The sequence below is a fragment of the Pyrus communis genome, chromosome 12 (assembly GCF_041283825.1).
Source record: "Pyrus communis isolate YQ-2024b chromosome 12, ASM4128382v1, whole genome shotgun sequence".
NCBI lineage: Eukaryota > Viridiplantae > Streptophyta > Magnoliopsida > Rosales > Rosaceae > Pyrus > Pyrus communis.
In genome coordinates, this window is record NC_142576.1 from 4,252,149 (window position 1) to 4,264,930 (window position 12,782).

The window sequence follows — 12,782 nt, forward strand, 5'->3', positions numbered from 1 at the left end:
TCTGATACTGGGAATGGCTGCTTACCGAAAATGAAGCTGGCGGCGGTGAATCCTCCTTTTCTCTTGTCCGTCGGCTCGAGGGAGCTGTAGGTTGGCTCGGCATTCTCTTCTGCCTGTGTGCAGAACATTGTGAAACATATTAACCGAAGTAACACAAAAACAACAGACATAAACAGAGAGAAGATTTAGGTTTCTTCTTTTTACTTACCATATTTGAAAATGGAGAATAAACTAGGTTGAGAATATATGTTTTCGCACAAGAGGCCTTGAACATATAGCATACAAAGATGCCAAGAATTTAACCCTTAAGGTATCAGATTGATTGCCGTACACTGTTGTCAACTCTCTCTCTCTCTCTCTCTCTCTCTCTCTCTCTCTCTCTCTAAGTTAATGGGAACTTAACCCTTTCTAATCTCTCTATGCGCAAAAAGGAAGTAGTTTACTTTGTAGTTAATGGTTAAATCTTGAGGTCATGGTTTTTCAGACCGTTTTGTGCGGGTTTAAAAAGTAAAATTATGTACAATGACCAAATTTTATGTAAATGAAAAAAACTATGTACAATCCAGTAAGTGTGAAGTTGTATTTTTGTTTGTCAAGAATCCGATGTGAGTCTTAATGATTCACCCAAATACAGATCTTATTGAGGCCAATGCCTAAGTAGTAAATGAGAACTTAAAAAATAAGGTAATGCTACGGAGATTAAATTTTGGAAACTAAAAAACATGAAAGTTGATGATTGATTTATTACTTAAATGCTGATAAACGTGCTCATTCCTATTGATACCACAGCATTTAGTTTGCAAATTTAGTTTCCCTAACATTAAAATATATCTAGTAGAAAATCCTAATAAAGCAAATGCATCGTACATTTCATTATAATACGTTGGTGGTGGTTTGGCATGATCATAATTGGTAATTGGCCAATTTGATTGTTATTGAATTTGTCACTCCTCGGTGCATGCACCACTGTATTAAAATATATTTTCGATCTACCACATTATCAAACTTAATAACTTATATTATTCTTTGCCTTTTCTGGTATTTGAAATTGTCCACATCATCTTTTTCCCATCCTCATTATGAAAGGAGAAATGCTAACGGGATTCTCTCAAAGTTCGATGTATATACTTTTCGTTACCTTATATTTTTAGTATAATTTTTGTACCAATATTATAAAATATTGTGTCAAAAATATGAGATGGCATAGAGTCTACGAAGAGTTCTACTTTTGAAAATTTCTTTACCATTTCTAGAATGAAAGAAAGTTTTGAATGTGACCGTTCACATCAACAAATGATTTATCGCACATATTTGAAAATTAATAAGTATATTAAAAATATTATTTGCTTGTTATTTATACTACATATTAATATAACACTCTTTGTCAACAAAAAAACCAAGAAAAATACTATGATACCCTTCCATGTTAATTTGAATAAAATATCACAAGTAATTTCGTCCAAAATTTTTTCTTCTTCCCTCACTCACATGTCATCAACGCATGCCTATTTCTTTTAAAAAAATATTATCCCACTCCCACGCTCCCTCTCTCTTTCACATTTTTCTGCAACTTCTTTTTGTTCCATATATTTTTAATTTTTATATTTACACACATATAGTGTGTAGGCATCATCTAGTACCCAAAAAATAATTGTTAACACTTTGGACTCGTTTAGATAGTGCTTTTAAATGACGGAAAGCACATTTAGATAAAAAGAAATACTAGTTGCTTCTTGCAAGATGCACCTTAAATGTTTTTCCATGATTAACTTGCATTTTAACTAAGGATTGGTTTCAAAATATTTTCTCTAAAAATATTTTTAATCAGTTAAAAATATTTTCCAAACGAGCCATATACATCGATACAACAATCAGACCGTATAAAACGATTCTTCTCTTTGGTCAACCCTATAAGGAAACCCTGGGACCAAAGAAAGAAAGCATCTACCCCGTTGCAAATTTGAAGGGGAAGCACATGAAGTCAACCGTCGTCCCATTGATCCAAATACTTTTTTAGTAGTAGTAGTTGACCATACAGCTGAAAAGGAATTTGATTTCATCATGTTTTCTGGGACCAAGGCTTCAACAGATTTCATTTCTCAAGTATTTGTAATTTCAAATAGGCCTAGCAATTTCTAACACAACTCGATAATCCAACGCGACACAATATGAAATTAACAGGTGTTTGGATCGATACGATAACGAATCGAATCATTATCGGGTAACCCAATAAGCATCTGTTAAAATAACGGGTTAGTTCAGGTATACAAGTGGGTAACACGAATTTTATAATTTTATAACCCTAAAAAAATACTATAATAATTATATATATATATATATATATTAATTTAACAATTTTATACCCCTAAAAACTATAATAATTATATATATTAAATTAAATTTAAGAAATTGGTGACCATTGGATCGGCTGAGATTCCATTGTGCATTAGGTTGGAGGCTAATATATTTTTATATGGTACAGTACTATTGTTTTATTTCTTTTCATAATTATTTTGGTAAACTTCTCATAATTTGAATGGTTTTTAATGTTTGGTTTTTCTATACTTAGTTTATGGGAAAAAGAGTTCTGGGGTGGAAAACCTTACTGAAAACATCATCAACATAACTCTTGAAGGCAATAGATCAAGCCAAAGTTTCAATACAATTTCCTCATGATGATCGATGAAAATTGAGGATTTTGTAAAAGGAATAACATGCAAGGTTTGAGTTCCATAGGCAAGGTTTAAACTTTTGAGAAAGGCTTCACAACCTTGAAAACAAAAACTGTTTCATTTTGCATATCCTTGCAGATTTAATATTTTGTAATAGACTAGTAGTGTATGGATGTTTTTTTATTAGACTCTTATTTTCAAGTGTAGGTTTAGTACCTAAACGACCAATGTGTTTTAATGTTTTGAAATAATATTTATGTGACAATGTATGGTATGTGCAAATTTAAGAAAAAAAAATTTTTTTTCTTAACGGGTCGGGTCATTTTACCCATTGGGTAAAGTGACCCAACCTATTAAGGACCCGTTATGCTAACGGGTGTGACACAACACGACCCGTTAAGATAACATATGTTACAAGAAAACGACACGAACACGGCACACACGACTCGTTTGTCAGACCCAGTCTCAAATCAGCCTAATAATAACTTATTATATATGAAGCCAAAAGCATAAATCATTTTCCGAAAAATTGTGTGAACTCTGGCTACATATATACTTTGATAGTTACACTTCTTGCTAGTTAATGCATGAGCTGTTTCCTTAATTACAAGGTTAAGAAAGAAATCCAAAACTCTCAAGAAATATTCCTTAAATTTCGCAAGTCGATGTTATAAAATACTCTAACATACGGGAGATTCAATTTAAAATACTCTTACTTCTGGAATTTTTTCGGTTTGGGTTCGGTCGGTTGCGTTATTTTTGGTATTTTTTTTCCATCCATATACTTAACACACATGTAGAACTCAACTTGATCAAGAGCTCCTTCAGATCATGGGCACATTCATATTATACTAATAATCCAAATATTTTTCTTTTCACCTTCTTCATCCAATAATATACTTCAGAAGTTGCTTGCATTAGGTGGCCATAGAAGGATATAATATTCCCCTTTATATATTTGTCTTTATCTTTCTTATATTGTGACTTAATATAATTAGTGATCTAACATAATTTCTTTAGATAAATATATATACAACCAGTTACAGTATTTTTTGTCAATCAATCTTCATTATAAGAAGAAAAAAAAATTATAAAAAGGGGAGTGAAAGAATTTGCAACTGTTACATTAATTCAAAGGAAAAAATATCTTGAACCAATGACGTATTCAACAGCCTATCAATTGTGATATTAGACCACATGCTATCTTATAAAATGGCATGATAAACTTGGATTGATTGGAACTGGAGACGATACCTTTTTGACAACCAGTGATATAAGAATACGCCTAAGAGTCTAAGACAACCAATTATAGTTGGGAATTCTCCATCAACAGGCAGCACGGGTGAGGTGAAGTTCAATCAAATAATTTGATATCACTTTCAACTTTAATGGGTGCACCTCGATCATAAAGAGTTGGACCTTACCTCAAAAATGGTTTGTTTGATGTAACATAAGTTGGTCACAGAGATTGCTGCCCCACCTCCCATTTATATTTTCATCATTTAATTTCTACAGGCTTTTTGCAAAGTTGTTGCATACGTGCATGCTCCACCTTCTTCGCCCTCTCTGACTTGTCTTCCTTTTACCTCAAGATTTTACCTTCCCCTTTCAGTTAGCCTTTTTCCTGCAGCTGTGTATCAGCGCAAATTCTTCATGTCAAGTACATGTTTTCAGGCAGTGACATAAAAAGGATTCATCTGTTCACTTTCAAGGAGTAGGATTCTTTCCCCTCCTAATCTCTCTCCCTTTCCATCTCTCATATTTAAACGGTTACAATTACGTGTTTTCAGGCATTGATCACTGCGACAAAAACCGAGCTCAAGAAGGACCCAAGAGAAAGCGAAATAAAAGTGAATGAAGTAGAGAGCGATTTCATCCCCGCGGGAGCTTCCTTGTAGAAGAACTCAAGCAAACCTACTAATGTCAGCTATGCCAAAAATAGCATATTGGAACGAAAGCCAGAAGAGAGATATGGGCTTTGTTATGTCCTTGCTGGCTTGGCTCTTTCTTTTGTGTTCCACCATGCCTGCTACTGCCATTGAGATTGCGGAGAGGAATAGTCCAACGCCAACACGGGGAAGCTGCGTTATGCCTGATGGGTGCTTTGTGATCTTTCACGCGAAAGGCACGAAGAAGAACTCGTACAGCGGGATGAGGATGGACATGAAGAGGAGAGGGATGACGGGAATAGATGGAGCCGGAACCTCAAAGGAGCCTAAGTGGAGGTCCATGATGCTTCCTTGTTGGACTGAGAATGTTTGGAGTTGTGCCAAACAACTGTTCATTATGATGGTGCTGAAGAGAAATGGCAACATTCTTGTTAGGACCTTCACTTCTTCTACTTGTGTTACTGTGAAAACTTTCCATGGTTGGGGCTTGGAGTCTTTGCCAAGTATGGCCGCTTTGTCTAGACAACTGATTCAATACCATTAGGCAGTAATTAGTACATTATTGTATCATAGCACATAAAAGGCACTAATTTCTTTTAGCAAATCGTCACGTGTGCAGCACATAAAAGGTAAGGGTAGTTGACAGATGTCCTTAGAGATAAAATTCGATGAAATTGAAAATACAGTAACTAAAGTTTGAATTTTGCGAACTACTTCGTCGAAACTTTGTGAACTGTGTCGAAACCTAAGGCACTTTTGAGCCGTTTTCCAGTCAAAAAATGGCGAATTAGCTATCAAACAAGATATTATTCTCTTCATATTATCGAGGAGTATAATTTTCGTTTTCGAATCACTCAATTTCGTTGAGTATTGAAGAAGTTATGAACGTTTAAAGTTTACCCAGTTTCTGGCCAGTTTTTCAGTTTTTCCTCGGATCAGTCACCATTCAGACTATTTTCCGGCCATCTCTGGCAATCATTGGGCTTCCAAATAGATATAATCTTATTCTACACTTTACTATCTTTATTTTGATATATTATGAGTCGAATTTGGTTAAGAAACGATTGAGTTATAAAGCTTTGAAAATTGCCCAAACTTTTGGCCAAGAACTCCGGTACATTTAATAGAGTTTTTAACGGAATAACCAAAATAATGGATGGTAGACAATCTCAATGACCATTTCTATTGATTTTCAATCTCAAAGACCAAAGTGATGTATTATGCAAATATCAATGACCATTTTGGCTAAAAAGCCTTTTAAAAACTTCACACATCCTTGTCACCCCTCCAGTCAACAAACAGGTATCCTGGTCCAACAAATTGTCCACTTTCAAAGGCAAAGCCCTACTACATGCACAGAAACTTTGAGGTAAACTTTTGATTGTATGATCAATTTTCTCCTTAATTGTGTGTTTTCTCTCTTTGTCAAATATGAAGAATGTTTACATTACAAGATGGGATATTCCATTTGGTGACCCTTGTTAGATTATGTTTGACATGCATGAAAGAGCTCATTTATTGGTGAACTTTAATCATGAATTAATGTAATATCACCTGAATTGAATTGTATGGATAATTTTTTCTTCAGCATACTTTGATTCCTTTTCGCTGATTTCGTACAGTTCATCAGAGCTCCCTAGCTGCGTTTAATGTCTGTTTTTTTATCGCAACAACAATAACCTATCACAACATTTAGACACATTAGTTATAGGCGTGTGAAAATGTAATTAACATAGTTTTTGTGCTAGTGAGTTTGATTAGATAGCAAGACAGAACTTTGACGAGAGAGAGAGAGAGAGAGAGAGAGAGAGAGGCAGACCTGAACGATCCTTATAATGGGGCTGTCGCCGGGGACTTGGAGACGATAGAAAGGCTTACCCATCGCGAGAACAGTGAACCCGACAAAGGATGCAACAGTTGCAATCAAGAAACCCCAGTAATCAAGAAACCCCAGTACCAAGCTACATTCATGCTAACATACACAATCGCTGTCACACCAATAGTTGCTCCAACTGTAGTACTGAGCATAAGCCAATTGAAAAATGTCGCGAGCAACTTCGCTTCCTCTTTCCGGTTAAACTGGTCAGCACCAAGTGCGGGCAGTGCTCCCCTCACACCGCCTGATCCCAGTGCCAACAAGCACAGGGATCCATAGAGCATGGCAGTGATACGGCCTTCGACACAATTTGCTGTGCAAGTTTCTTTTGGTTGCAAATACTTTGAATAAGCTTGCGTTGTCATCATCACCAAAGCCTAAAATTGTAACAAATTTTATAAAATTTTGTGAGATAAGTAAAACTGGAGAACTTGAAGAAAATAACCAAATGATGTGAATTTTTTACGTTACCAGTATATCAATTGCGCCAAAAATCAGGCATGTTGTGAATCTGCTCAAGTATGTGTCCAATATGAAGCCTCCAACTAGGGCGAGGAGGTAAGTTGATCCCATGAAGTTTGTGAGAAGGTTGGCAGAGTGCGCCAGATCTAAGTGCATCACGTATACAGCACCATGCTGACCATGATTACGATGAATCCCATGTTGTCCAACGCCAGCAACACTACACAGGCAAGAAGAAAATGCAGTGTAAACCAAAACATGCAAAAGCAAGCATATAACTAGATAGAATTCTAGACAGAAGTGATTTCGAACACCCTTTTACTGAGAATGGCTGCTTACCGAAAATAAAGCTGGAGGCAGTGCATCCTCCCTTCTTCTTGTCCATCGGCTCGAGGGAGCTGTAGGTTGGGAGAGGAATTTAAACTTGAATATAAAAAGCGTAGTGCTAACCATGCACCTCTGTTAGTTTTTATAATTTAAACTTGAATTATAACTTCAAATGAGATGGAGTTGAGCAGACTCCTACGGTTGGCGCACTTTCGTTTTATGTTAGGTTTGCAAGATTTAGGTTGTTTTCGGAGGATGTTTGATGTAAAGTTTTGGACTTCTGCAACCATGTAGACTACTTTCTGCCAAATTTTCAATTTGAATGTAAAGGATAATATAATATATGCCTCAGCCCATCTCTATCAAATTTGAAGATATTATGCAGTGTTTTAACACCATCTTAATTGGAGGTTAAGGAGATCAGACCTGGTGTGCAAGTCTCCCTTGTGGCAATCTCTCAAAACCATAATTGTCCAACCACTGAAATGTCGAATTCCAGGCTCATCAGAACCGTCTCGTGCTGTGGTTGCTGCTCGTTCCCGGTCCAGTAACGGCTGCAAAGCTACTAATGTAGGCTTCATTTCTTCATGTTTTCAGTTAAATCGCTTACCTGAATAAGTAGGTCTTATATTAAAAACGGTTATCTCGTATTTGAACAACTAGGTATCAAATCACTTTCTCAAACCGACTTTCTCACATTGTAAACGACTATTATGTTCAATTCTCCCGTCCCAATACCGCTTGTATAAAATTTTAAAAATGTTTACCTAACAAAACGGCCGTACGTACGTTCTACTAAAACATTAAACAATTTCATCCCAAACCCAAAATTACTCAAATGTGCCAAACTTCAAAAACCAAAGCCATCCTATCCTTGTTGCAAGGATGCAACAGCCTCCAACGGCTCAAAAAAATCCACGCCCACGTCATCACCAACGGTCTCCAACCCCACCCCGCCATTTCAAACAAGCTGCTCAACTTCTGCGCCGTCTCCGTCTCCGGCAGCTTGCCCTACGCTCAGCTGCTCTTCCACCACCACCTCCAAAACCCACAAACCCAAGACTGGAATTCCCTCATCAGAGGCTTTTCCAACAGCCCTTCTCCTCTCCAAGCCATTTTTTACTACAATCGCATGCTTTCATCTGGTTCCGATTCTTCTCCTGATACATACACTTTCTCCTTCGTGCTCAAGGCATGCGAGAAACTGAAGGTCCGGAAGAAGTGTGAAGAGATTCATGGAGCTGTGGTAAGATTTGGGTACGAGAGTGACGTCGTTGTTTGCACCAATCTTATGAGGTCGTATGCGGGAGATGGGTTGATTGAGAGTGCAGAGAAGGTGTTTGATAATATGCCTGAGAGAGACTTGGTGTCTTGGAATTCTATGATTTCGTGTTACTCTCAAAAGGGCCTTCACCATGAGGCGTTGAAGATGTATAATGTGATGAAGAATGAGAATGTGGGTCTTGATGGGTTTACGTTTGTTGGGTTGCTTTCGTCTTGTGCTCACTTGGGAGCATTGAATACTGGAGTTCGGATGCATAGAATCGCTATTGAAAAGGGGCTTCTGGGGAATGTTTATGTTGGGAATGCGCTTATTGATATGTATGCTAAATGCGGTAATTTGGATAGTGCTCGTAGTGTGTTTGAGAGGATGCGGAAGCGGGATGTTTTTACTTGGAACTCCATGATTGTTGGGTATGGAGTCCACGGTTGTGGGGATGAAGCAATCTCATTTTTTGGGCGTATGCTGGTGGAAGGAGTCCAGCCGAACTCCATCACATTTCTTGGTTTGTTATGTGGATGCAGTCACCAAGGCTTGGTAGAGAAGGGTGTTGAGTACTTGAATGTGATGATCTCTAAGTTCAATGTTAAGCCTGGAATTAAGCATTACGGGTGCCTGGTGGATCTGTTTGGCAGAGCTGGGATGCTCAAAAAGGCACTTCAAGTTATTAGGACTTCGCACGCCCAGGACGATCCAGTCCTTTGGCGGACCCTGCTTGGCTCTTGCAAGATTCATAAGAATGTAGAAATAGGGGAAATTGCCATGAGGAATCTAATCCAGCTAGGGTCATCGAATGCAGGGGACTATGTACTTCTTGCTACAATCTATTCAAAAGAGAAAAATGCAGATGGTGTTGCAAAGATGAGAAAGTTGATTAAAACCGAGGGAGTAAAGACAACTCCTGGTTGGAGCTGGATTGAAATTGGTGATCAGGTTCACAAATTTGTTGTGGACGACAAGTCACATCCTGACACTAATGAAATTTATTGGAAACTGAGAGCAGTTGTTCATCGAGCTGCTCTGCACGGTTATGTGCAGGAGAAACCTCTTATCACAACTTCTGAGTTTCCCTTCATAGACACAGATTGTTTAGGAACTTCTGCTTCATGTCACAGTGAGAAGCTGGCAATCGCTTTTGGCCTGGCACGAACTCCAGAAGGAACGCCTTTACGAATAGTTAAGAACCTGAGAGTTTGTAGAGATTGCCATTCGTTTACAAAGTTTGTTTCACAAGCTTTCGATCGAGAAATAATTGTTAGGGATCGTGTTCGGTTTCATCACTTCAAGGGTGGATTATGTTCATGTAAAGATTATTGGTAACTTATCCTAGTGATTTGAATAAAATGAGATTTTTTTTTCCATCCAATAAATTTCCCTCGTGCCATCGAGATTTCTCGAAAAAAAAACGAATAAAATGAACACAGTGAGGCAGAACACTGGAAGTTCATAATCTAATCTGCAAGTTGTAGGTTTGAAGCACGTAGTATTATAAATAAATACTTGGAAAATTTGCTTTTGTTCCCTTGAAGAAGGATTCCAAATTATCTTCATCCTTATCCGTTCAAAGTGAACTCTTTCAGATTTATAGACGAACTGGGAAAACAAGTATATTTTTTCAGAGCACGAATGGCAATTAACCATAGATTTGCATATTAAACTCATTTTTTAAGGTTCTTTTAGCTAAAATGGTCCAGGATATTGACATAATTCCTCATTTTGATCATTGAGATTGAAAATTAATAGAAATGGTCTATGGTTTGTCCACCGTCAATTATTTTGGTCATTCCGTGCAAAATCTCCGTTGATTTGTGAGTATTTTTGTCCAACCAATCCCTTCACTTGCTTTTTCATGTAACAGAACATTTTCACAGAATGACCAAAATGATTGACAGTGGACAAACTCAACAACCGCTTCTATCGATTTTCAATGCATGAACTAAAATGAGGCGTTACGCCAATTGCTTCATTACTTCATTACTTCCAATTGATAAGCTGCACTCAGAAGCAAGTCTGTCCCATCGCTGCATCAAAAGCCATTTAGAAAAACAATAATGCATGCTCGGATCAACAAATTTATGCACCAAATTTACTCACCAAACGACGTGTCAATATAAGCGTCAGTATTTTATTTACCACAAATAAATCTGGTTTACATCTATCTAATTTTAGTATATATTCTCCAAAACAAGCATATGCTCTTGGAAGTTTCTTTCTAATTTTCTAAATGTTACCTGGAAGGAGCTTAATGATGCCGACGTGGTCTTCTCAAAGCTGCTCGAAGGACAATTAGTACTTTATAAAGTGTGTTAAGTGATGCGATTAAGAAAATGATTGATGAAGTTGGAGATGAAGACCCTCCAACCAAACATGCAAAAAAAAAAAAAGGATGAATGTAACAGATAACAGAAAAACCATTTGCCGGAAGCAACCTCCAAAACATGACAATTCTGAGAAGTAAATGTCTAAAACAATGGAGTCTAAACAAAGGAGTTTGTTAGACCCCACTGGAGGGTAGAGGCAGTCTTAACTTTGCATACATTCTAACAACTCAACCAAAGGAAACAACAATTGCATTGGCAACCTTCCACATGCAAACAATATTTTTATTCATTTATTTGAGTTAATATTGTCTAAGTTACGGAGAGAGATTCGAATTTAAATTCTAAAAGATGACACGTTGCATTAACCAACTTAGTTACACTAGTCGGTGGGTGTAGCCCAAGTAGCTCTTGTGGTGCCCCATATAATACTTTCAAGTAACCGATTACTTTAAGGCTCCTAATGTTGTCTTGTGATTTCTTATGATGGATTGGAAGAACTGTTTCTAGCGACTTCGCCAAATGCGATTTAGGTGTGCACATATTCATAGAGAAGAAAATCAAGTTGCAAAAGCTTTAACTTCTTTTGGAGCAGAAACTTATGCTTATTATTGGTGGTCTACAGTTCCAGATTTTGTAGCCTTTGCTTATGCTCGTGAAATTTCGTTTTGTTCTTATTATTGTTTTCGTTGATTGTTTTTGCCTTTGCGGGTCTTGTCATAGTCCCTGCGCTTGGATCATTTTCGTTTACTTTCATTTATTATTAATATACTTGGTGGATGAGGGACATATAGGGTTGTAATGGCCCTCTCCTCTTCTAGAGAGAGTAGGTGTCGCAGTAGGTGTCGCACACGTGACCATTGTTGAATAGCTAATCTCGCATATTCTTTGCCTAAATGTTTAGATTTCATTTAGCATATTGCAATCGCATTACATTGATAATAATATTAAAATCTGATTCGTTATATACATAATTAAGATTAATGGATTGTCCTATTTGCTTGGTGAAATATATATCCATATTCTCGATTCCCCTATCCATTTTTTTTCTTTCTATTTTTAATTGTACCAACTTTTGTTGGTAATAAGAAAACAAATGGACAACTTATTTGTATCAACATTAAGAACAACTAATGACAAAATTAATGATTTTTCAACTTCATCTAATTTTTGTTTCACAATTTGTTGTTTGAAAAAATGAAAGTATATGAAATTTATCGAACTTCGTTAGTGATTAATCTAACAAAATCTTTATTTGACAAAAAAAAAAAAAAAGGAATGTATCGACTCATCACATTGAGGTTAAAAGGTTGATTTAATGAAGAATAATGTTAGTGGACTAAATTTGAAAAATAAATGACATGTCACAAATAAGAAATAAACACTTAAGTGATAATCCAATTATTTCTTGTGATTTAGTTTACAAAAATTAGTCTACACATTTAGTCTCTGTAACATTACCCTTTGGTGAATAGAATGAGGTGACTCGTAGCCTTTCACTTGGTATTGATTAAAATGATCAAATGCATGTGGTCCAATATTTTAGTGAATAAAATGTCGAGTTTTCATTCATTCATCCTGAATTAGAAACTCTCTCGTTTTCTAAATTATTTTAATAATTTCGAATCATTCCTTCTTTTAATAATAATAAAATTCAAAAATAAAAAAGCTCAAATGATCAAATCCCTCCCCTTCCATGAGTTGAATTATTGAAACAAAAGTACAATCCAGCTAATCACACAAAAAAGTACAAACTATAAAAGTACAAAGGCTTACGGTTGAAATATTGCTTCTCAATTGTTGGTTGAAATTTAAAAAATGAAAAAAAAAATGTATTACAAAAAACTAAAATGTCAAATTAAAAGCAATAAAATCATAAGACATGTAGCACTATACATGCTATTATTTTTATATCAGAAACAAATATGATTTAGAATTAGCTCATATTATTATTTA

At 36.3% G+C, this 12,782-nt stretch overlaps 1 protein-coding gene and 1 pseudogene across 1 annotated transcript; one reads left to right on the forward strand and one right to left on the reverse strand.

Annotated features, from left to right (window-relative positions):
• Window positions 1-4,458: 4,458 nt before the first annotated feature.
• On the reverse strand, window positions 4,459-7,807 carry LOC137745536 (protein NRT1/ PTR FAMILY 4.5-like; annotated as a pseudogene).
• A 108-nt stretch (window positions 7,808-7,915) lies between these two features.
• LOC137744044 (pentatricopeptide repeat-containing protein At3g56550) lies at window positions 7,916-9,878 on the forward strand. The gene has a single exon (XM_068483907.2). The coding sequence runs from the start codon at window positions 8,065-8,067 to the stop codon at window positions 9,826-9,828; it is 1,764 nt and encodes a 587-aa protein (XP_068340008.2). The 5' UTR covers window positions 7,916-8,064; the 3' UTR covers window positions 9,829-9,878.
• The last annotated feature ends 2,904 nt before the right edge of the window (window positions 9,879-12,782 follow it).